This window comes from Neovison vison, chromosome 1 (genome assembly GCF_020171115.1).
Source record: "Neovison vison isolate M4711 chromosome 1, ASM_NN_V1, whole genome shotgun sequence".
NCBI classification, from domain to species: Eukaryota; Metazoa; Chordata; class Mammalia; order Carnivora; family Mustelidae; genus Neogale; species Neogale vison.
In genome coordinates this window covers 53,658,171-53,680,835 of record NC_058091.1, presented here as the reverse complement: position 1 = coordinate 53,680,835, position 22,665 = coordinate 53,658,171, and the positions used below count along the sequence as shown (strand labels likewise).

General features: G+C 40.7%; 1 protein-coding gene across 2 annotated transcripts; it reads left to right on the top strand.

Moving 5' to 3' along the window:
* Positions 1–865: 865 nt before the first annotated feature.
* Positions 866–22,571, top strand: GINM1 (glycoprotein integral membrane 1). 2 transcript variants are annotated; one of them, XM_044247082.1, is made up of 8 exons: positions 866–1,008; positions 5,964–6,023; positions 6,190–6,286; positions 13,817–13,968; positions 14,715–14,871; positions 15,634–15,764; positions 17,120–17,283; positions 21,869–22,571. In XM_044247082.1, the coding sequence occupies exons 1-8, from the start codon at positions 889–891 to the stop codon at positions 21,981–21,983; spliced, it is 996 nt and encodes a 331-aa protein (XP_044103017.1). In that variant the 5' UTR covers positions 866–888; the 3' UTR covers positions 21,984–22,571. The 2 variants fall into 2 exon arrangements, with proteins under 2 accessions (XP_044103017.1, XP_044103010.1); XM_044247075.1 differs by having other exon boundaries at positions 15,631–15,764.
* The last annotated feature ends 94 nt before the right edge of the window (positions 22,572–22,665 follow it).

Sequence of the window (22,665 nt, the reverse complement as noted above, 5' to 3'; positions counted from 1 at the left end):
TAGATTAAGGAGATTAAGGAACTTAATAGAAAAGGCCCGAGAGCTCAGGTGGAGAGTGCTGTTACCACGGCGTCTGCAGGGATCCGCTGAATGTTGAACCTCCGATGCGTGGTTGATCCTCCACCCTAACACAATAAATCACTTGGGGGACTACGGATGCCGGAACAGCAGCCCAGACTAACTAAATCAGAAACTTGGGTGCCCCGTAAGACCCCACAATCAGTAATTTTTAAAAACTGCCCAGGCAATTCCCATGTGCAGTCATGGGTGAGAACTACCGATTTAATAAAATTCCCCCTCGTGACATATTCCCCCTCATGACAATTCTGCGACATTATCATTACTTCAGTTTATACATATGTGAAATATGCACACGCAGAGCTATAGCTATTTCCATACGTATATATACTAGTCTCGTTAGTATATACTAATTTTAAAATCATGTCAATGAAAACATTTTCACTCCTTCGATCAGTAGTTCCTTCTAATTCGGCCCGCCAGTCGGAAGACCCACTAGGACCTTCCCCCGGTTGACTCCACCCACCCTCCCGACGTTTCGCGGAGGCGCGCATGCGCAGCCTGCTTTCCCCGGAGCCCGGGCGGTCAGCGGCCACCGGCAAGTTCCCGGGCTCCTCTCGCCCCCACTCTGTCCCGCCTCCCAGGGTCCCGCCTCCCAGGGTCCCGCCTCCCCAGGGTCCCGCCTCCCAGGGTCCCGCCTCCCAGGGTCCCGCCTCCCAGGGTCCCGCCTCCCAGGGTCCCGCCTCCCAGGGTCCCGCCTCCCAGGGTCCCGCCCCGCGGTAGCCTCGCCCCGCCCCCGCCCCCGCCCCCGCCCCTCGGGCTGGCTCGGCCCTCAGCTCCCGGCCGTCCGCCGCCGCTGGCCTGTCCAAAATGGAGGGCTCTCGGCCGGCGTCGTTTGCCCTCCGGCTGCTCCTGCTCTCGGTGCTGCCGGCCGCCGGGTGGCTGAGGACAGCTACCCAGGAGCTGCCACTGCCGCCCCAAGCCCCGCAGGTAGGGCAGAGCGGGCGCGGCTCGGCCGCTCCTTCGCACGGACCCTCCGGGGAGGCCCGGGCCGGAGCCGTAGGACGTCGGTGTCCGCTTCGACTCTTCTTGCCACCGGCCGGCGGTCCAGGGGAAGGGGTCCGGGCGTCCAAGAGAGGAGTGGGGAGAAGCATCCAAGGAAATGGGGGCAGCCTGGGAAACGGCAGCGAGAGAGCGAAATGGGTTACTTAATGTGTGGTTAAGCCCAGTGCCGCGAAACTTGGGGATTCTTAGGGCAGCCCCAGCCGTTGCCAGCCGGAGGGGATTTTGCCGTCGAAAGTACGCGATCACAAGGGCTCCCAGCCTTCTGTAATGGCGCCTTCCCGGGGTAGAGCCGGCACTGGGGCCGCGCAGTGTTCGGGAAACGTCGAAGTGGCTGGGAGAGCGGACAAGAGCGATTCCAGGCCACCTGTCTGCTCCCCCGGCGGCGGGAAGCACTGCCTTCCCCCGCGGCGTGCAGGGGTCCGGGATGCGCCTACTCCGGGTCCCAGCCGCACCAGCATCCACTCGGAGCAGGCTGGAAACTCACTGATCCCGTGCATTTCGGGTAGGGCCCAGGAATCTGTGTCGGTAAGCCCCCCAGGCTGATTGTGAAGCAGCTGAAATTGGATAACCACTGCGCCCTGGTACTGGAGGGTGGTTGGTTTTTCTCGCTTTCTCGGGGCAGTCATGTTGAAATAAACCAGTATTTGCCGTTCATCGATTGAATGTATGGTTGGGAAAAGTTTGAAGATTTTAAAATGGGAGTTTTCCCAGAATGAGAAGAAACAATATAGGTATACTTTTTCTTACCACTCAAGACTTGAATACTCTAAATTCAGGGGTGACTTACAGCATAAATATCACTTGAAAAAAAATTTGTTTTTTTACTTTGAATGACATTATTTTCTCTCTGAGAAGAAAAATAAGGAGCATATCTCACTTTCAGTTCTGCTGGGGCATTTCGGGAAGGCACAATAATGCAAGCCCTAAGAACCACTTGTATATGAAATTGTATATGGATCACAGTGCAACTGGTCAAAAATATGAATGTGATCGCTGAGCACCAAGACACCAAATAAAAATGAAATGATTCTTAAAGTCCTGGAATTCCACTGTTTTCCAAATTTTTTTCCCCATTTTTAGAAAAGATTTTATTTATTCATTTGACAGAGATCACAAGTAGGCAGAGAGTGGGGGGAAGTAAGCTCTTGGCTGAGCGGAGAGCCCCATGCGGGACTGGATCCCAGGACCCTGAGACCATGACCTGAGCGGAAGGCAGAGGCTTTAACCCACTGAGCTACCTAGGCCTCCCTGTTTTCCAAATTTTAAAGCTTCATCATAGTCCCTTGTAAATCCAAGGGTACTTAAGTCTGTCCCCATATAGTCTGAGAAAAATGCATTTTGACTGCAAGCTGAAAGTACATTGTACTGTGAGCTTAGTGAGCTCATCATTTTAGTTCTCCCTTTTTATGCCATCCTTCCACTTTTGAAAAGTCCAGATCTAAACTCAGAATTTCATAGATGAAAGAATGCTGAGCAGGGAGAGGGAGAATCGCATTCCTTGGAAACGTTTATATGGAAAACTGAAGCCTCTTGATCTAAATTGTTCAATGTTTTATTTTTTTAATTTTCCTTCCTTTCTTTTTCCTTTTTTAATGTTTAAGCCCCAGTGCAGGAGGACTTGAACTCAAGACCCTGAGATCAAGACCTTAGCTGAGACCAAGAGTTTGACCCTTAACCGACTGAGCCACCCAAGCAACCCTATTTCAAATATACAGAACATTTGAAAGAATGTTATGGTGGCCACCAGATTAGATGAGGTCTGTCCATTAGACTTCAGTATAATGATGGTGTTTGCTCTGTCCATTACAGTTGCCACTAGACTACTGTGGTTAGTGAGTGCTTGAAATGTGGCTGACCAGGGCGATTGAGGAACTAAGTTTTTAAATTTTAATTTTAATTAAATGTAAGTAGCCACATGTGGTTATTGGGTACATACTATATTGAATAGCACAAACTTAGGCCACCGTTAACATTTTATTATACTTTATGCTTTATCATATATCTGCTCATCTGTTCATTTTTGTGTCTAACCTGATGTGAATATAAGAAAACTGAAAGTTAGGAAAATTCTCTCCATATCCCCTCAGTATGCAGAGCTACTGGATTATAGGCATTTTTCTGTTTTGTTTACATGTGCAATCGTTAGAAGTTGAGGTTACACAGATTGTAAAATAATGCAAATTTTAGTAGTACATGCTTCTAATATTAAAATAATTTTGTCATCAAGGAGAGGCATCCAGAAGACACATACTTTCTTATATGTGTAAATATTTATTTCGTATATTTCCCTGAGACTTAATTCATTTATTTTAAATGAGGTATCTATTACCTTTGTCCTTAGGAAGCTATGTGTACCAGCTGGGCATCTTGTGAGTGAAGGAATTAGAAGAAGAATTGAAAATGGGTGGGTAGAAACTTCAGTTCTGCCACCCACTCTTTAAGTCTCTGCCATCCTGGCTCACAAGCTTGAACTTCCAGTTCAGTCAGACGTTCTCAGAGCAAGAAATAGGACCTATCTCTGAACTTGGGCTCAGAAGGCAGTAAGGGACCCGGGTCACCTCTGAAATGAAATCATTCAGAAGACTAAAAAATTTAATTGAATTTAGTTCTTGCAAAATACAGCAGGATAGTGTTTGTTAATTGTCTTTTACAAACCCCAGATTTTACTAGGCAAGTGATCTATGTAATTGCAGTAAATTACTAACAAAATAGTGTATGTTTACTACTGAAAGGCAGAAGCTATGAAAAGGTTTCTTAGAATACTATCATTGGGGCACCTGGGTGGCTCAGTGGGTTAAAACCTCTGCCTTCAGCTCAGGTCATGATCCCAGGGTCCTGGGATCAAGCCCCACATCGGGCTCTCTGCTCTGCAGGGGCCTGCTTCTCTTCCTCTCTCTCTCTGCCTAACTCTCCGCGTACTTGTGATCTCTCTGTCAAATAAATAAATAAAATATTTTTAAAAAAAAACTTAAAAAAAAAAAAAAGAATACTATCATTGGAGGGTTCTCCCAGGGCTATTAGAAGAACAATAGAGTGTATAGTTGATGGATCCTCTAGTTTGAAAAGAGGAATTTTTGGCTGGAATTAGAACACAAAAACTATAACCACCAGTTTGATGACTTACTGAGTTTTGGTTTGTTCTAGAGATGGGTGTATTGGTTCTGGCCCATGCTTAGTTCTAGATTAGGATGGACCCGGAGAAAGCCAGGCTGGTTCTGAAGCTTCGTAGGCCCCCATGTAGGTTGGCAAGTGTACCAAATGTATGGTATGGACTTTCCATGCTAGAGTCCTGTTCCTTGAGTATAATCACGTCAACCTCACACAGGTGCTTCAGTCTCATTCTCTCATTTGTTGGAATTGTATAAAGTATTAGAGATAGTCATGGTGCCAAGAGATACCCTTGTATATTATTTTGATTATGAATAATTTTCCTATTTTCAAAGAATACCCCCTGGAAAAAAACATTTTTTATTCTAGATAACAGTGTCTAACTGTGAGTCAACTTAGGGAAGGATTTGTTTTTCAAATGACAGATTGTGAACCCTGTGAGTATTGGTGAATACTTATTAAAATAGTGCTTTCTTCTCTTTAGAAAGCATGTCATTAATAAACTTAAATATTTGAGTAACTGCTTTTGAGCATTTAGTGCCTCTCAAGGATTGTGAACAGTACATACTTGTCCACGGGCACAAGGGGTCCTATTTCAGAGGGGTTAAAGCAGGGGTGCCTGGCTGGCTGTAGTAGGAACACGTGGCCTTTAAGTTTGAGCCTCACGTTGAGTGTAGAGATTACTAGGGAAAAAATAAAGGAAAAAAAAAAAAAAGAAGGGGGTGCCTGAGTGGCTTAGATGGCAAGTGTCTGTCTTCAGCTCAGGTCTTGATCTCAAGTGCTGGGATTGAAACCCGCATCGCATCCGGCTCCCTGCTCAGTGGGAAGCCTGCTTCTCCATCTCCCACTCCCCTGCTTGTGTTCCCTCTCTTGCTGTCTCTCTTTCTCTGTCGAATAAATAAATTAAAATGAAATCTTAAAAAGAAGAAGAAGAAGGTTTAGAGCAGTTTTGTTTATGAAAATGAGAACGTTGGAAATGACTCAAATGTCCATGGATAGTGGAACAAATAAGTAAATTGGTAATCATATGATGGGCTTTTACACAGCACTGGAAATAAATGTCTTCAGCTGCATGCATCGAAATTTTAAATAAAAGTTCCAGAAGACTCCGTACAAAATTGTTCCACTTACATAAAGCCTAGAAACAGATAAAACTAAACAACATATTGTTTGGAGAGAGACATGCACAATAAAACCGTAAAGAAAAGCAAGAAATGATGAAAATGGGGGAACAGGACAGAGAAGGTCACGCAGGAGACTTAAAAGGTGTAGACGATACTCTGGTTTTTAACCTCGGTAGTAGGTACATGAGTGTTAAGTTTTTCTCTTGAACTCTCCATTTGCATATTATATGCTCATAAATGTGACATTTCATAATGAAGTGGAAAAAATATAGATTAGGAGAAGGTGGAATTGTGAATAAGGGCATAATAAAGGCTGTAAAAATAAAAATGCTGGGCTTTAAAAAATGTTCTTTTGATGTTTTGAGTGATTATACTAAATATAGTTGATGGGTAAAGAAAGAATTGAGGGGCACCTGGGTGGCTCAGTGGTTTAAAGCCTCTGCCTTCAGCTCAGGTCATGATCCCAGAGTCCTGGGATCGAGCCCTGCATCGGAGCCTGCTTCCCTTCCTCTCTCTGCCTGCCTCTCTGCCTACTTGTGATCTATCTGTCAAATAAATAAATAAAATCTTTTAAAAAAAAGAAAAAAAGAATTGAGCTATTCTTACTTGGTGAAATGCATATCTATCTACTTCATGTATGTTTTGCAGGACAACATCAGAATTAACGTAACTACCCTGAAAGATGATGGGGAGGTATCCAAAGAACAGGTTTGTCTCCTTTTGATTATGTTTTAGTATCACTGAGCTAAGAGTAGGCAGCCTCTGTTATTTTTCCCTGCACGTCTAATTTAGTTAGATAATGTATATTTTACATGAAGAATTTGTCATCATTTATAAACCATTGGAATTAATGTATATGCTGCTTTATTTTAAGGTTGTTCTTAACATAACCTATGAGAGTGGACAGGTATATGTAAATGACTTCCCTGTAAATAGTGGTGTAACCCGAATAAGCTGTCAGACTTTGATAGGTGAGTACTACTAAATTATTTCCATAATTGTTCTGTTTTTAGTAATACTAAATTTGTGAAACACGGGTTTTTTTGTGATGTATTTTCATTTTAAATTAATAATATACATCATTACTGGAGTGTATAATAACACTAATGTGTTTAAAATTCAAATCCTACTTTCTTTTGGTTATTCCTGGCATATTCACATTTCTTTCTCATGAGATTGTTGTTGTCCAGAGCTGCATTTCTGGTTGGTTGATACTAATGTAAGAATATAAAGAGGGGTAATAAGTGGAGATTTACAAGTAAGAGCAAAATCTTGAAGGAGTGCTTATCATAGTTGGGAGAAAATAAAGAGAAAAATGAATTGTTTCTCTAATTCTCTGGTAGCTTCTACCCTTATGTCCAGATAATATTTTTTTAATCTTTTAAAATCTTGGGTTGTTTAAAGACAAGCAGATATGTTGTACCACAGTATTTGAAGGAAATAAGGAATATGAGAAATATGTACAGTAGTCTTACTACCTGTTTTAATATATGCATTTAAGGCAGTAAATTTTTCTCTAAATAATTGTATTTTGTACTTAATTTGTTATGTACTTTTATAGTCATTTGGCTCACAGTGTTTTCCAGTTTTTTGTAGTGAGAGTCCCTTGTCCTGTGGGTCATTTAGAAGTTACAGTGCTTAATTCCTAAACGTTTTGGAACTTTTTACTGTTTCCACCTCTGTCATCAGAGGTGCACGGTGTATAATTTTAACCTCTGAAATCAGAGACTTGCTTTGTGGCTTAGCAGATAGTCAGTTTTAGGAGATGGTGATGTCCAGGTATCCTTGAAAAGAAAGTACATCATATAATTACTTGGATATGGTGTTCTACATATGTTGGGTGAAATTTTTTGTTAATTGTATTGTTCAGTCTGTTAGGGAAGTACTGATTTTTGTTCATTTGTTTGCTCTGTCAGTTACTGAGAATGTATGTTAAATCTCCACTATGTAGATTTGTCTGTTCTCCCAGCTGTGTCAATTTTTCCTTTCTGTCTTTTGACACAATATTACCAAATGCATACAGATTTGAAGTGGTATGTCTTCCTTGTAGGTTGATTTTTTTATCATTATAAAATGTCTTTATCTCTAGTGATACTTTTGCCTTTAAGTCAACTTTATCTATATTATTTTTTAAATTTATTTTTTATTTATTTTCAGCATAACAGTATTCATTATTTTTGCACCACACCCAGTGCTCCATGCAGTCCGTGCCCTCTATAATACCCACCACCTGGTACCCCGACCTCCCACCCCCCACCCCTTCAAAACCCTCAGATTGTTTTTCAGAGTACATAGTCTCTCATGGTTCACTTCCCTATCTATATTATTTTAACAGCAATTGCTTTTTGACCTGGCAGGTGGGAGGAAGATGGATTGTTGTGTGGTAGCTTTCCATTTTTTTTTTCAGTCTTTCTAGGTCCTTACAATTCAAGTGAATCTCTAATAAGCAGCATATACTGATGGGTCTTATTTTAAATCAGTCTGTCAATCCATCTTTTATTTGGGATTTTGATTTATTTATATTAATGTTATAACTAATATATTTGTATTTAAATCTTTTTTTGATTTAAATCTTTAATCTGAATCATTTGTTTCCTGTTTGTGTCCTACCTATTCCATGTCCCTTTTTCTTCTCCTTTTGGCCCTCTTCTGGGTTTTTTATTTTTTCTTTCATCATTTCCCTCTATCTTGTTGGTTTTATATTATTTTCCTGTTTTTTTAATGGTTACCTCTGAGATCAATAAACTAGTATTTTTATCACTTCTCAAACAAAGCAAGAACCTCAGAACATGGAAACTCCATTTATTCCCTTTCTGCATTTTTGCTGTTACTGTCATACATTTTACCTCTTTGTGTTCTTAAATCTTAATATTATGCATCATGCCCGTGATTATGCAACATAATTGTTCTTATTATTTTGTGTAGTCCAGTAATCACTTATGTTTACCTCAGTGGTTGCCCTTTCCATCTCTCTTCATTCCTTCCTGAATGAAGAAATGATGAAGGGGAACAAGAAACACACACATATACACTCAAAACCCACACTCAGGGTGGCTGGCTGCTCCCTTCGGCTCGGGTCCTGATCCCAGGGTCCTGGGATCGAGTCCCACATCGGGCTCCCTGCTCAGCGGGGAGCCTGCTTCTCCCCCCACCTCCAGCCAGCCTCTCTGCCTACTTGTGATCTGTCTGTCAAATAAATAAATAAAATCTTAAAAAAAAAAAAAACACCAAAAAACCCCACACTCACTTAGTGTATATGTGTTTCATGTTCCCCTCAGGGCTCATTTTTCCCCTGCCTAAAAAATTCCCCTTAGTAGGGGATCAAGAAATCCCCTTAGTGCAGATTTGTTAGCCATGAACTATGTGAGCTTTTATTTGAAAACATCTTTACTTTGCCTGCATTTTAGGAGGATCTTTTTACTGGATGGGGAAACAGGATAGTACTTCATAGGTTAGCATTTTAAAGACCAGTTTCATGGTCTTCTCACTTCTGGAGTTTCTGTTGAGAATGTCAGGCTCATTGCTCCAGGATGGATAATAAGGTTTTGTTTTGTTTTGTTTTCCTGGTTGCCTTTAATATTTTTTTCTTAGTCTTTGGTTTTTAGTAGTTTTACTGTGATGTGCCCAGGTGTAGGGTTCTTTAATCTGTGACTTCCTGTCTTTTGGGGAAAATTTTTGAGCATTATCTTTTCAGAAATACTCTAAGTCCTCCTTCTTATTCCCTTCTTGCTTTTCATTTACATGTATGTTTGACTCTTTCATAAAGTTCCATATAAATTTTATACTGTTTTCTGTTTTTTTCTTTCTTTCTTTTCTTTTCATTCTCCGCGCACACTAATTCATTAGCTCTGCCTAATTGAGTTATTTTCATTTACTGGACTTTACTTCTAGGATGTCCATTTTATTCTTTTAAAATTTTTTTTTCTTTTTTCTTTCTTTTCCATCTCCTGCTCAGGCCCTGGATACTGGCCCAACTCTTCCCCCCCTCTCACCCCGATTTTTAAAAAAAATTTATATATATATATTTTTTTTTCTAGATTTTTTTGTTTATTCACTTGACCGAAATCACAGGTAGGCAGAGAGGCAGGCAGAGGGAGAGGGGGGAAGCAGGCTCCCCGCTGAGCAGAGAGCCTGATGCAGGGCTCGATCCCAGGACCCTGAGATCATGACCTGAGCCAAAGGCAGAGGCTTAACCCACTGAGCCACCCAGGCACCCTAATTTTATATTTTAATTTTGATTTTAGTAGCTTGCACTTACCTGGTGAAATTATTCATTTTGCCACCTATTTTCTTTTATTTAAAGATTATTTCTTTATTTTAGTGCATGAGCAGTGGGGCAGTGGGCGGGGTATGGGGCGTTCCTGGTCTGAGGGGCAGAGGGATGAGGGAGAGAGTCTCAAGCAGACTGCACTGTACGGGAGCCCAACACTGGGGGCTGGATCCCACGACCACGAGATCACCACCTGAGCTGAAACCAAGAGTTGGGTGCCCAACAGACTGTACCACCCAGGCACCCATAATTTCTTTTCCTTCCTTCCTTCCTTATTTTTTTTTTTTAGATTTGATTTATTTGAGAGAGAGCACGAGCAGGGGGAGGGGCAGAAGGAGAAGCAGACTCCCTACCTAGCAGGGAGGGAGATCCTGAGATCATGACCTGAGCCTAAGGCAGATGCTTCACTGAGTCAGCCACCCAGGCACCCCTATCATCTATTTTCTTGAACCTATTACTTTCAGTAACTTTATATATTTTTTAAAGTAAGATTTACTTTCTTTTTTTTAAAGATTTTATTTTTTTATTTGTCAGAGAGAGAGCCACAGGCAGAGGGAGAGGTAGGCTCCCTGCTGAGTCCTGATCCGGGACTTGATCCTAGGACCCTGGGATCATCAGTACCTGAGCTGAAGGCAGACACTTAACCGACTGAGGCATCCAGCCATCCCTAACTTTAAAATTAAAATCTGCCCAGTCTAATTTTTTGAGCCCCTCTGGATCTGTGTTTTCTTTTGATCCTTCTCCTTCAAAATATGTATTATTTTTGATATTGTGTACAAAAAGTTATAAAGTCTCCAGATATTATTATCTTACTCCAGAGAGGATTGACTTTAACCCCTGGCAGTCATGATAATAAGGAGCAGAATACCGTAATTTTTAAGTCGAGGATTGGGCTGACTGAAGGCTGGGTTCTTATCTCTGTGAGGCTTAGTCTATTTCTTATTAACCGCTTTTCCCCAGATGAAGCTCATTGTAGGTCCTGAGTGAAAACTGGAGGTGATTATGAGGGCCTATGTTGTATGGGCCTCATACTCCATTGTCATAAGCCTGCCAGGGTTCTGCTTAGCTTCTTAGTGTCTTAGATTGAGGCTTGGTTTCTCGGCTCACCCGACTTACTAATCAGCACATGTTTCTGCAGGAGAAGACTGCATAGAATGTTCGCTTACTTCTGTTCTTCCCTTCTCTCTAGGATCTTGTAGCCATAATCTTTATTTTATACCCCTCTGCCTCTGAGTCCTTACTTTCTATTGAGCTTTGCAGCTTCTCTAGCTGTCAAGCTTGAGAATCAGTAAATGCCTCGTGGGGGCGCTGGCTGACTTTTTTAGCTCTCTGCTGCCTCTAGACAGATGTGGGTTTTGAGTGTCTATGAGTGTTTCTTTTTTTACATCTTTTCTGGTGGCTCTCAGTGAGAAGGTTAGTATACAACAAGCTAATTCTTCCTAGCTAGGAAAAGAAGTGTTGTTGTTGGTTTAAGTAATAATTCCATTGATGGCATATTCATTAGGAATTTGCCACTGGGTGTGACCCAGCTGCCCTCTGTAACAGTTTAGTTCTAAACTTAGTGGGTGACAACAGTCTCTTGGTTCTTGTAGGTCAAGAATCTGAGCTTGGCCTACCTGGGACATCTGGCTGTCCTGTAAGGTTGCAGTCCTCTCAAGGCTTTGCTGGGGAGGATCTGCTTCCTAGCTCACTCACGGCTGTTGACAGGATTTAGAACTGTGGGACTGAGGCCTCCATTCCTCCTTGCAGGAGGTTGGCCAGAGGCCTCCCTCCTTCCCTTGCCACATGGACCTCTCTGTTGGGCATCTCACGAGATGGCAGCTGGCTATATTGGCTGGAAGACAAGGGAGGCCGCCAGCAAGAGTGAACCCTCACAAGACAGAAGCGGCAACCTTTATAATCTAATCACAGAAGTGACTTCCGGTCACATTTACTTTATTCTATTTGTTAGAAACAAGTGACTGGGTCCAGACCATACTTGGTGGAAGGGAATAATGCAAGGACATGAATTGCCAGACTCAAGGGTTGTAGAGAACCATTTTTGAAAGCTGCCTACCATAGTCAGGAAAGTCAGAACATCAAGGGCTTTTGTGCTTTTTTAATTTTATTTTATTCTCCAGCAGGGGTGTCAGATTTGGGGGCTGAAGAGTCACCACCCTGATGTCTTTATATGACTGCATTTTCCCCTCTATTGAATCTCTTGTGCCCTTGTGCACAGCCTTTGGGAAGACAGATACACTGACAAGAAGCATGCTGTTCTGTGAGCAGGACCAATGGGCAACTAGGGAAAATGCAGAGATGGACCACAGGAGAGGGGAAGTTTTACAGCTAGAAGCCTTAGAGGAGGGGAGGGAGGGAGGTTAGGCAGATCAGAATGAGAGAGCAGCAAGTGCCCCCAGAAGGAGCCTGAAGAAGGACCATTCAGAGAACTACCAAACAAGTCAGAGGGATGCTGCTGGAGGTGTCTGAGCAAGGCAGCTGTGTAGTCAGAACTCGTTACAGAAGATTAATCGGGCTCCTCTGTGTGAATGCTTTGAAGGGAGGGGGATTGAAGAAGGGAATAGTTAGGTAACCATTACGTTGGTTGAGTGCTCGCTTCGGTAGCACATATACTAAAAAAAAAAACCATTACGTTGGTTGAGAGTTACTGAACCACATATTCCACCCCCTACCCCAACCCCACCCCCGGTGGAAGGGAGAAATACAAGAGAGACTAGACCTGGGGTGGCCTGAAGGAAGCAACTAACTGGATACAGAGAATGAGGGTGCAGAAGTCAAATGTAACCTCCTAACTTCTGTCCTTGTGAATTTGGAGGAGGGTGGATTTATTTACAGAAACAGGGAAGTCAAGGAGCAACAGTTTTGTGAAGATTTAGGTTGAACTAAAAGGTTGGGTCACTTGGATCTTAATGGAAATGTCTGTACCTGTTTCAAAAGTTAGAAATGGTAGTCTGTATCCTCCAGAGATTTTGATTTATTGATTGGGATGAGGCTTGGGCATCTGTACTATTCCTCAGTGGATTCTGATGCATAGACAGGATTTAGAGCCCCTAGACTGGGATTTAGAACCACTAGACTGGTTTTGAATAGTATTGGTAACTGATGATGGCATATTTATTTTTAAATTATGTATGTCTGATTCTGAATGGATTCACTGCTGAATAAAAGCCACAGAACATCGAACCTGACGCGTACTGTCAGGGTAAGGCCACCTAGTAAGGAGACAGGCTTATAAACCAAGAGTTACACTGCAAGAAAGTTAGTGCTTAAAAAAAGGCACGAACTCAGAGATACAGGGATATAATAGCTAGAACTACTTAAGTAGGAGTTTATTAAAAATGGATGAGAAGCGAGGGAGTAGTAGAGAACATTCCAGATAGAGGGAAGAGCCCTAAGGATCTTAGGGAAGAGCATAGAATCAATTTAAACAGCTGGATCTGTATGCAGACTATCCATCTGGGTTTGGTTTTGGCTGATCGTCCTCAGACGATAACATTTGAGAGACTAACGTTTGAGAAGCTAAATGCTCCTTTTCCACTGGTTTCACTGATGTATATTGATTTATCTTTTTCTGTAATGTTTTCTGCCTCCGGAAGGTCACCGCTGGCTCTGTAGACCAGCTGCAGCTGTCACGCCCCGCCTCCACTGCTGTGGTTTCGGAGGCTCTCCACCAGAGAGGAGCTGATCCTGCCCCGTTGTCCCTTAGTGGGGAGGAATTACAGGGCGGTTCCAACCTCTCCCTCATCCCTGCCCTCCAACAGCAACAGGTTACTTACTGGAGAAAGAATTGAGAAAACAACTTAGTGTCCTCACTGCTTTGGGGCCCCTAGATCCCTGGAGTTTGTGAATGAGTGAATGGATGGATGAATGTACTTACTTTACTATTACATGGGATTAGCTCTGTCTTCTGGTTGCTTTGTAAGTAGTTATGCCTTGTTCGTTCCTCCTTGACAAACTGTGTAAAGGAATAGGAATGATTGTTGCTAGTGTGGTAGTCTAAAGACCATCGAGCATTTTTCCCTTTTCAACAACTGTAGACATGGTGAGGATTTGTCAAGTTGTCTTTATTTTCATAAATTCTGTAACATCAGTGAAGTCAGATTGAGAAAGCCAAAGAAATTGTTCTGCAACTGTCTTGTTCCATGTAAATGTCATCAAAATAATCAAACACAGCAATAGATTTGGTGCCATTTGTTTTGTTCAAAGCTGTCACTACTTTTTTTTCTTATAGTGAAGAATGGAAATCTGGAAAATGTGGAGGAAAAAGAATATTTTGGAATTGTCAGTGTAAGGATTTTAGTTCATGAGTGGCCTATGACATCTGGTTCCAGTTTGCAACTAATTGTCATTCAAGAAGAGGTAGTAGAGATCGATGGAAAACAGGTATGATAATATGATTATTAATTGAGAATTAAACCCTAAAGATTTATGCTGGGTATTATGCATGTGTTACATTATTGTATTATTTATTTCTGACTTGATAAGGAAGAATGTTACCCCAATGTTGCCTGTCTGCAAGCATTTAGAATTTTTTACTTGTTTTAACATTTGTTTAGCATTTGAAGTCTTTAATTGTTTTAAAAAATGACTATATTCAGGGGCGCCTGGGTGGCTCAGTGGGTTAAGCCGCTGCCTTCATCTCAGGTCATGATCTCGGAGTCCTGGGATCGAGTCTCGCATCGGGCTCTCTGCTCAGCAGGGAGCCTGCTTCCCTCTCTCTCTCTCTGCCTGCCTCTCTGCCTACTTGTGATTTCTCTCTGTCAAATAAATAAATAAAATCTTTAAAAAAAAATGACTATATTCATACATGTTTATATCACTTTAAAATATTATAAACATTAGTAAATAGAGCGATTGAAGGGATTGAATTTGGTTTATAGCTCTGCCACATTTTCCCCTGGCTAAGTAGATGAAATGGGACAAGAGAGCAAGCTTCTAATACTGAATGCTAAAACACTCAGATTAAAGTTGGTAATTAAATGCCTCAAAGTGCAGGGAATGCAGAGTAATTGTGAACTGGATAAGTTTTTTAGTTAAATACAACAAAGGAGGAAAAGTTAGTTTTAGATTCTTATGGGGTTGTGCCATTATTTAAAATAAAGGGTAATTGTTTCTTTTTTCTTTCTTAGGCTCAACAAAAGGACGTTACTGAAATTGATATTTTAGTTAAGAACCAGGCGATACTCAGACATTCAAACTACACCCTACCTTTGGAGGAAAGCATGCTGTATTCTATTTCCCGAGACAGCGACATTTTATTTACCCTTCCCAACCTCTCCAAAAAAGGTACTTTGAAAGGCTGTTACTTAAAGCATTAAGGAAATTATTTCTTTAGTGGATAGCTTTCTTTTTTATTTTTTTTTATTTTTTATTTATTTGTTTGACAGATAGAGATCACAGGTAGGCAGAGAGAGAGAAGGAAGCAGGTTCCCTGCCGAGCAGAGAGCCCGATGTGGGGCTCGATCCCAGGACCCTGGGACCATGACCTGAGCCGAAGGCAGAGGCCTTAACCCACTGAGCCACCCAGGCACCCCTAGTGGATAGCTTTCTAATCATAGTTAATATGTTTGGAAGTAGGCTTCTTTCAGAAATGCTTTATAACATTTAAGAACTTCCAGGAACCTATCTTGAGTCTTAATAGAAAGCGATCAAAACAAAAAGTGATCAGTGGTGACTGTTTGGTGACATTTTGTGGTAAATAGGTACCCTTACTCTGGGCAGTCGTCACAAAATACACCATCAGAATATCATTTAGGTATATTGAGAGAAAGAAGAATTCATTTTTTCCACCGAAACACGCAACTTTCTGAAAATTGGACTTCTGTGTTCTGTGTGGTAGAATCATAACTGGTGTAGCTCCCTCTTAGTGTCTGAGTTTATGGCTCCTTTCTGGCATTTAAACATGAACAGTGAAATGTTATTTTTTTCCTCCTATGGATGGGAAAGTATATTCTTAGTATCCTACATGTACTAGTAACAGTAGAACTACGAAGAGAGACACTAGCGTGTACCTAGCGTTTTGGTGACGTGGCTCTTCCTTCTCAGTAGAAGGTGTCAGCTCACTGCAGACCACCAGCCAGTATCTCCTCAGGAATGTGGAAACCACCGTAGATGAAGACGCTTTCCCTGGCAAGCTACCTGAGACTCCTCTCAGAGCAGAGCCTCCATCTTCTTACAAGGTACATCCGGTATTCGGGATTATCTTTCTACTACAGACATCTGTAGAACAAAACAGCAACTCAGAAGAGGTGGAAACCACGAGGACTAGGAGTGTGAAATGTTAATAGTGGGCTCCTCACTGTTGCAGTGGGAGGCTTTCGGGTTTTCCCATTTTCTTTTCAAGTTCCATTTAATAATACAGTTAGATAATGATTATCAAGTCCCTGGATATCATTCTGGGGGGATTTTCAGCTCCAGAGTCATTCCCATATTCCTGTTTATTGATTCTGTGACTGCCATCTCGAGCATACGTGCATGTGCTCGCACACACACACAGACACACACACACACAGACACAGAGGCCTGGGACCCTCAGGATCTTCACAGTGACCGAGCGCACATGGTGAAGGGTGTACTTTCCGGAGTCGGACCACATGGGTTTGAATCCTGGTCCTGCCACGTACTAGTTATGTGATCTTGAACAAGTTTTAGGCTCTCTAACCTCATTTTCTTTATCTGTGCAATGGGGCATCCACTTTAATCTGTAAAATCATGCAGTTACCAGGATTAAATACACCGAGTACAAATGTAAGGATGTATTTCCACCTATTAAGTACTCCTATATTACTAAGGGCATGGTACGGCTGCCTGGAAATATATACGGGGTTCACACTGAGTATCTTGATACTTCCGTATGTATTAGCTCAGCCTCTTACTTGAAATAATTTCTGTTTAAGTGAGCAAGAACTATGGTCCAAAGGATTCCAAAGACTTTTTTTTAGGTTCCCACTGACAGTTGGGATTGCCTACTTGGGGTTGTTGTAGAAACTCTGGTCACTTTTTGCTGCCTGAACGCCAGCACCTCAGTCTGCCTACATGCCTCCCTCCCTGTCTGTGCACCTTAGTGTCTGTTCTGACGTGTTCTGTGCCCAGTGAACCTCCCATCTGGGCCAAGAGCTACTAACGTGTTTGTCTTTCTCTCCTGCCGTTGTTCAACTATTGGAAACCCATGGTTGCCTTTGGTCTGTTTGGCGTAGACTAGCCAAACCTCTTACCATTTAGCAATAACTTTCACTTAATTTATACACAATAGTATAAATAATTGTAAAGGATAACAAAGTAACATTCCTATGCCTGTATTACTAAAACATAATTTTTAAAATTGTAAATAATTTTATCAAGGTATATTTTAAAATAAAATAGCGCCCATTTAAAATGTACAGTTAGGTAAGTTTTGATAAATGTAGGCGCCTATGTAACCAGTATCATAGTCAAGATGCAGAATTTTATCATTGCTTAAAACTAGAACATAATTTTTAAAGTCTCTTAGAGATCAGATGGTACTTGGCTTGTCTAATCAAAACTCTTCTTTTAGGTGATGTGTCAATGGATGGAAAAATTCAGAAAAGATCTATGTAGGTTCTGGAGCAGTGTTTTTCCAGTATTCTTTATGTTTCTGAACGTCATGGTGGTTGGAATTATAGGAGCAGTTGTGGTAATAACCATTTTAAAGGTGCTCTTCCCAGTTTGTGAATACAAGTAAGTATTTTTTTTTAAAGATTTTATTTATTTACTTATTTTTTTGAGAGAGAGAAAGAGCACAAGCAGGCAGAATAGCAGGCAGAGGAAGAGGGAGAAGCAGGCTCCCACTGAGCAGAGAGCCTGACATGGGGCTTGATCCCAGAGCCTGGGGATGATGACCTGAGTGGAAGGCAGCTGCTTAGCTGACTGAGCCACCCAGTACCCCAGTAGTTATTATTTTTAAACAGCATTAGTGTTTTTAATGATTAAAAAGTGAGTTGTATTTACTGTATTTTAGAGTACAAAATATAAATATTAGGAAGGCTATAAGATGAGATGGAAGGAAAATGATGTCTGCTTTTTTCCTAGCTTGTCTTCCAACTTTAACAAAACTAAAACATTTATTGGATATCTGTCATGAACAAGACACTTGTCTTGGGGATTCAGATGTGAATAAGACAAACTCTACCCTCTAACATCTTAGCCTGTCAGAGAGAGAGAGAGGAAACATTGCATTTTAGTGAAAAATGCAATGTTAGACTAACAAGTGAAACAAGGGCTTCACCATGTATAATTTTCTACCTCCATCTATCTGTCTTTTCAAAGATTTTATTTGTTTTTTTTTTTTGACAAAAGAGAGATCACAAGTAGGCAGAGAGGCTGGCGGGGGGCTGGGAGGGAAGCAGGCTTCCCGCTGAGCAGAGAGCCCAATGTGGGGCTCGATCCCAAGACCCTGAGATCATGACCTGAGCTGAAGGCAGAGGCTTAACCCACTGAGCCACGCAGGCACCCTTCTACCTCAAAGTATCAATTTTAAATGAAGTGGATTTTAGAAGACTAGTGTAGCATTGCTTGTAACAAAGCAAAAGCAAAAGAGGAAACCTCTGAACTGTTTATCAATGGTGGTTTAACTGACTAGCAAGCAGTTCACATGTGCAGTGGGATTCTGTGCAGTCGAGAAGCAAAGAATCCAAAATCTATTAGGTGGGGGAAAACACTGCGTAGCATATGATCCCATTTGGGTAAAAATAAAAGTATTATGTTTATGTGTATATAAATGCACAAAAAACTTCTGAAATGACAAAATAAGTTAACTTCTAATGAGTGGGAATGAGAACAGAGGTAGAGGTAGAAACATTTTGTTTCCCTTTCTGGATGGTTTTTTTTTTTTTTTTTTTTAAAGATTTTTAATTTATTTATTTGACACAGAGAGAGACACCAAGAGAGGGAACACAAGCAGGGGGAGTAGGAGAGGGAGAAGCAGGCTTCCCACTGAGCAGGGAGCCCAACACCAGGCTCGATCCCAGTATCCCTGGGATCATGACCTGTGCCAAAGGCAGACGTTTAACAACTGAACCACCCAGGTGCCCCTGTATGGCTTTTTTTTAACCATAAGAAATTATTTTATACATGTAAAAGTGAATTTATTGTTAGCATTTTTATAATTTGAACAGGCAGTGGGCAGCTGGCTGGCTCAGTTGCAGGAACATGCAACTCTTGATCCCTGGGGTCGCAAGTTGGAGCACCATGTTGGAAGTGGAGTTTACTTAGGAAAAAAAGAAAAGAAATTTAATAAGTTAAATAGTCATTTTAGTTGTCTTAATAGAAATAATTTTCAGTAGATAGAAATGACCCCAGTTTTTGGCTTAAGTTATATTGTACCATGTTAGAAAAATCCTAGGATTTATAGGAAAGAAAAAAAGATTCAATTCAGACATTTGCTTTTCTACTTGCTTGTTGTAAGGTCTTTGAAACTCCCATTGCTTTATGTGTAACATTGAACTAAAACCTTAGAGGCTTTGTTGGAAGGCCATGATGCAAACAAAGAGCCTGTGGAGTAAAGAAATACTAGTATCTCTCCCAACTTTTAGTTTGGTTTCCCCTGAAGAATTCACATTTCCCATTTCTTTCTGAAAATGAAAATTCTGGAACTTAATAGTTTCTTCTTTTTCCTTTGACTGCCAGGAAGCTTGGGACCTTTTTTGAACTTTTTAGGCAAACCTGCCTAGAAAACTGTGTTGCACTTTTTTTTTTTTAATTGTTCTTTTACCAAATGTTTTGTTATGGACATTTCTGTGGGAAGAGATACAGTGTAAAATTAAAAACCAGATTTGCAGTATACTTGCATCAATGGCAGTTGTACTAAGGTTACTTTCTGGTAGTAAAATATTTCATCAATATAGAAATACAGAGAGCATAAATTAAAATCCCTCTTAATTTCTCTGTTTTTTAATTGTTGTAACTAGAGGTGATCGTGGTTAACTTTTAGGGTGTGCATCTTTTATCCAAATTCTGTGTATTGATAAAAATGTATGGTAGAGTAAACAGTATGATCCCATTTGGGTAAAACAAAAGTATTATGTTTATAATAATAAGGTTGTTTATCAGCTAGATTCTTAACTGTCCCTCACATTGCTTTATTCACTTAACGACAGGTACATAGCTATCTCAGTGTGCCAGTAATTTTTTCCTTGGTCCCCTTATCAAGGCCAGATGAAAATTAAAAAGAAAAATTTTTATTTCTTTTTAATGCTTTATTTTTATTTTAAATAGTCTCTACACTCAATGTGGGGCTTGAACTCATGACCTTGGGATTGAGAGTCCCATGCTCCACCAACTGAGCCAGCCAGGCACCCCTTTATTTCTTAATTTACATAAAGATGTATATCATTCTTACGTATATTTGCAAATGGGCTGTGTGTGCCCCTCTACGGCCCTATAGAAAACTCTTATCTTGGAATCAGATGGGACACTGCCACCCTCACTTCCTGTCCACCACTAGCTTTTATACAGTGTTGCTTTTGATCACAGCTGCCAAAGTCTAGCTTTGCAAAGATCTGACCTCATTGAAAGGAATGTGTCGTACAACCTGATGTTGAAACTGTGAGCTACCCTCCAAATGAAATCTTGAAAATCTAAAACAGTCTGTAGGGCCCATGAGTCTGCAGCGCCACCCCAGGGGTCTTGGTGCATATGGTAACCTCGGCCTTAAGACCTTTTCCTCTCAGGGGGCGCCTGGGTGGCTCAGTGGGTTAAGCCTCTGCCTTCAGTTCAGGTCATGATCTCAGGGTCCTGGCATCGAGCCCCGCATCAGGCTCTCTGCTCAGCGGGGAGCCTACTTCCCTCCTTTCTCTGCCTGCCTCTCTCCCTACTTGTGGTGTTTCTCTCTCTCAAATAAATGAATTAAGAAAAAAAAAAAGACCTTTTCCTCTCAGCACGCGTATTTGCTTATTGGTCCTCCTGGCTGCATAGTGTTTTCCAGCATAGCTAAGCCATCATGTAACCCCTCCTCCACTAGACATTCAGGTATCTTCCACTTTCATGTTCTTTTCAATAATGCTCTCGTGTACCTGTTAAATGTACACATATCTCTTGGCACATATGTATTTACAGAGATAGATTCCTAAAAGTGAAATTACTGGGTCAAAGAGTATGTGTATCTTATCAACAGCTGACAGCAGTCTTTTTGTTTTTGCTACTGTGGGTAAAAATATAGTCTCATTTTAACTTGCCTTTTCTTTTTCCTTGTGTCCTCACTAGCCCAGGTCTAGTGGAGTCTAGCATCTTTGTGATAATTGGCTGTGTATTTCTCCTGTGACATGCCTGTTTATAACTTTTACCTGTTTTTCTTTTGTTTTCTATCAACATTGGTTTGTGGGAGCTCCTTTATCTGTTTTACACACATAATATCTGTTACAATTTTTTAAAAATTTTTAATTAACATATAATGTATTATTAGCCCCAGGGGTACAGATCTGTGAATCGCCAGGTTTACACTTCACAGCATTCACCATAGCACATTATCTTCCCTAATGTCCATAACCCAACCACTCTCTCCCTCCGGCAACCCTCAGTTTGTTTTGTGAGATTGAGAGTCTTCTATGGTTTGTCTTATTACAATTTTTTTTTAATCCCAGATTATGATTTGTCTTTTTCTCTTGTTTCTGGTATCATACAAAAGTTTTAAATTTAGGCTTAGAGCAATTCATGGCTTTCCTTTGTGTCTTTTAGGATTTTAAATTTTTCTTAAGTATGCCTTTCCTGTCCTAAAACTACTGTTCTTAAAACTTAGGTTTTTATCATCACTTGTGTATAGGTTAAGCTAGTTATGATTTAGTTTTTGCTTTCAAAACAGAGGCCATTGTTCCAGTTGTAATTTGCCCAGTGAATCAGAATGCTACCTTATTATGAATGCAGTTCCCACATACATTCGTCTGATTTCTGGACTCTCTTCTTCGCTGCTTTGTCTCATGCTGTGCCACTAGCGTGGTTTTAACTACTGTATTGCTTTAATAAAACCGGGCAACTGTCTCTGCTCTCCATTGTTCTTCTTAAAAAATGTTACAGCTATTCTTGCTGTACTCCCTTGTGAACTTTCAGAATCAGCTTGATCAGTTCCATAAACAACTACCTTCTGTTGACATCTTGATTGGGATGATACTGAACTTGCAAAACAGGTCTTGGATCCAATCCAGAGAACTCTTCCTTGGACAGATACTTAAGTAACAAAAGGGAGAATACTGTGTAAAGATCCTTGAGGTAGCCTTGTCTTACTATGAAACTGTAGACAGGAAATATTTAATTTCTGTTTTTTTTATTTCAGAGGAATTCTTCAGTTGGATAAAGCAAATGTTATACCTGTCACAGCTATCAACTTATTTCCAGATAATCCTGAGGAAAAAAGAGCAGAAAACCTTGAAGATAAAGCATGTGTTTAAAGCACCATCGCAAATCATGGACTCTGAATTAGTCTTTTGGCTCTAAATTTGCCACTTGAATAGAATTTTCTTTAAATCGCTAAGAATCTGTTTATATACTAGGGAAGTTGCTAAACTCCTAAAACTGCCTAAACTTGACCTTTAAAGTGACAAGTTAAAAGTCACCTTATTCTGTAACAGGTCTGGCTATTCAGATGATGAATTAAAGGAAATTTAAATGAAGTGGAAGAGAAGACATGAAGAAACTTCAAACTTACCAAAAAAAAAAAAAAGCAGGACAAAATGCCATGTGCCAATACTTTTCAAGGTGCCTTTGTAAAGGAAATTCTATCCACTTAATTACTATAATATATGAGACTTTATGAAAAGCACTTTATGAAATCCTAATTTAAAAGCTCAAGAATTTAACACTTATTTTTTTATTCAGTTTAATGTGCCTTTATATTAAGTATGTGACTCAGTATAAAATCACTGAAGTGTATCATGATTTGATTATATCCTGTACGAAGACTACTTACCTGAATGCACCAGGATTTAAAAATAGTAGTGACATGTTCTCACTCTAAAATAAACTTTTTTTGAGGAAAACAGTATAGAGTTTTGGTATAAAAACATTTCCTAGGCAAGAACTGCTTCTAAGGAAGAGCTCCTTTCACAATACACTGGCTGAAACCAGGGCTCA

Coding starts and splice junctions, on each gene's coding strand:
- GINM1 (XM_044247075.1), top strand. CDS start 889: ATGGAGGGCTCTCGGCCGGCGTCGTTTGCCCTCCGGCTGCTCCTGCTC. Junction 1,009..5,963: donor TGCCGCCCCAAGCCCCGCAG/GTAGGGCAGAGC, acceptor TATGTTTTGCAG/GACAACATCAGAATTAACGT. Junction 17,284..21,868: donor TTCCCAGTTTGTGAATACAA/GTAAGTATTTTT, acceptor TTTTTATTTCAG/AGGAATTCTTCAGTTGGATA.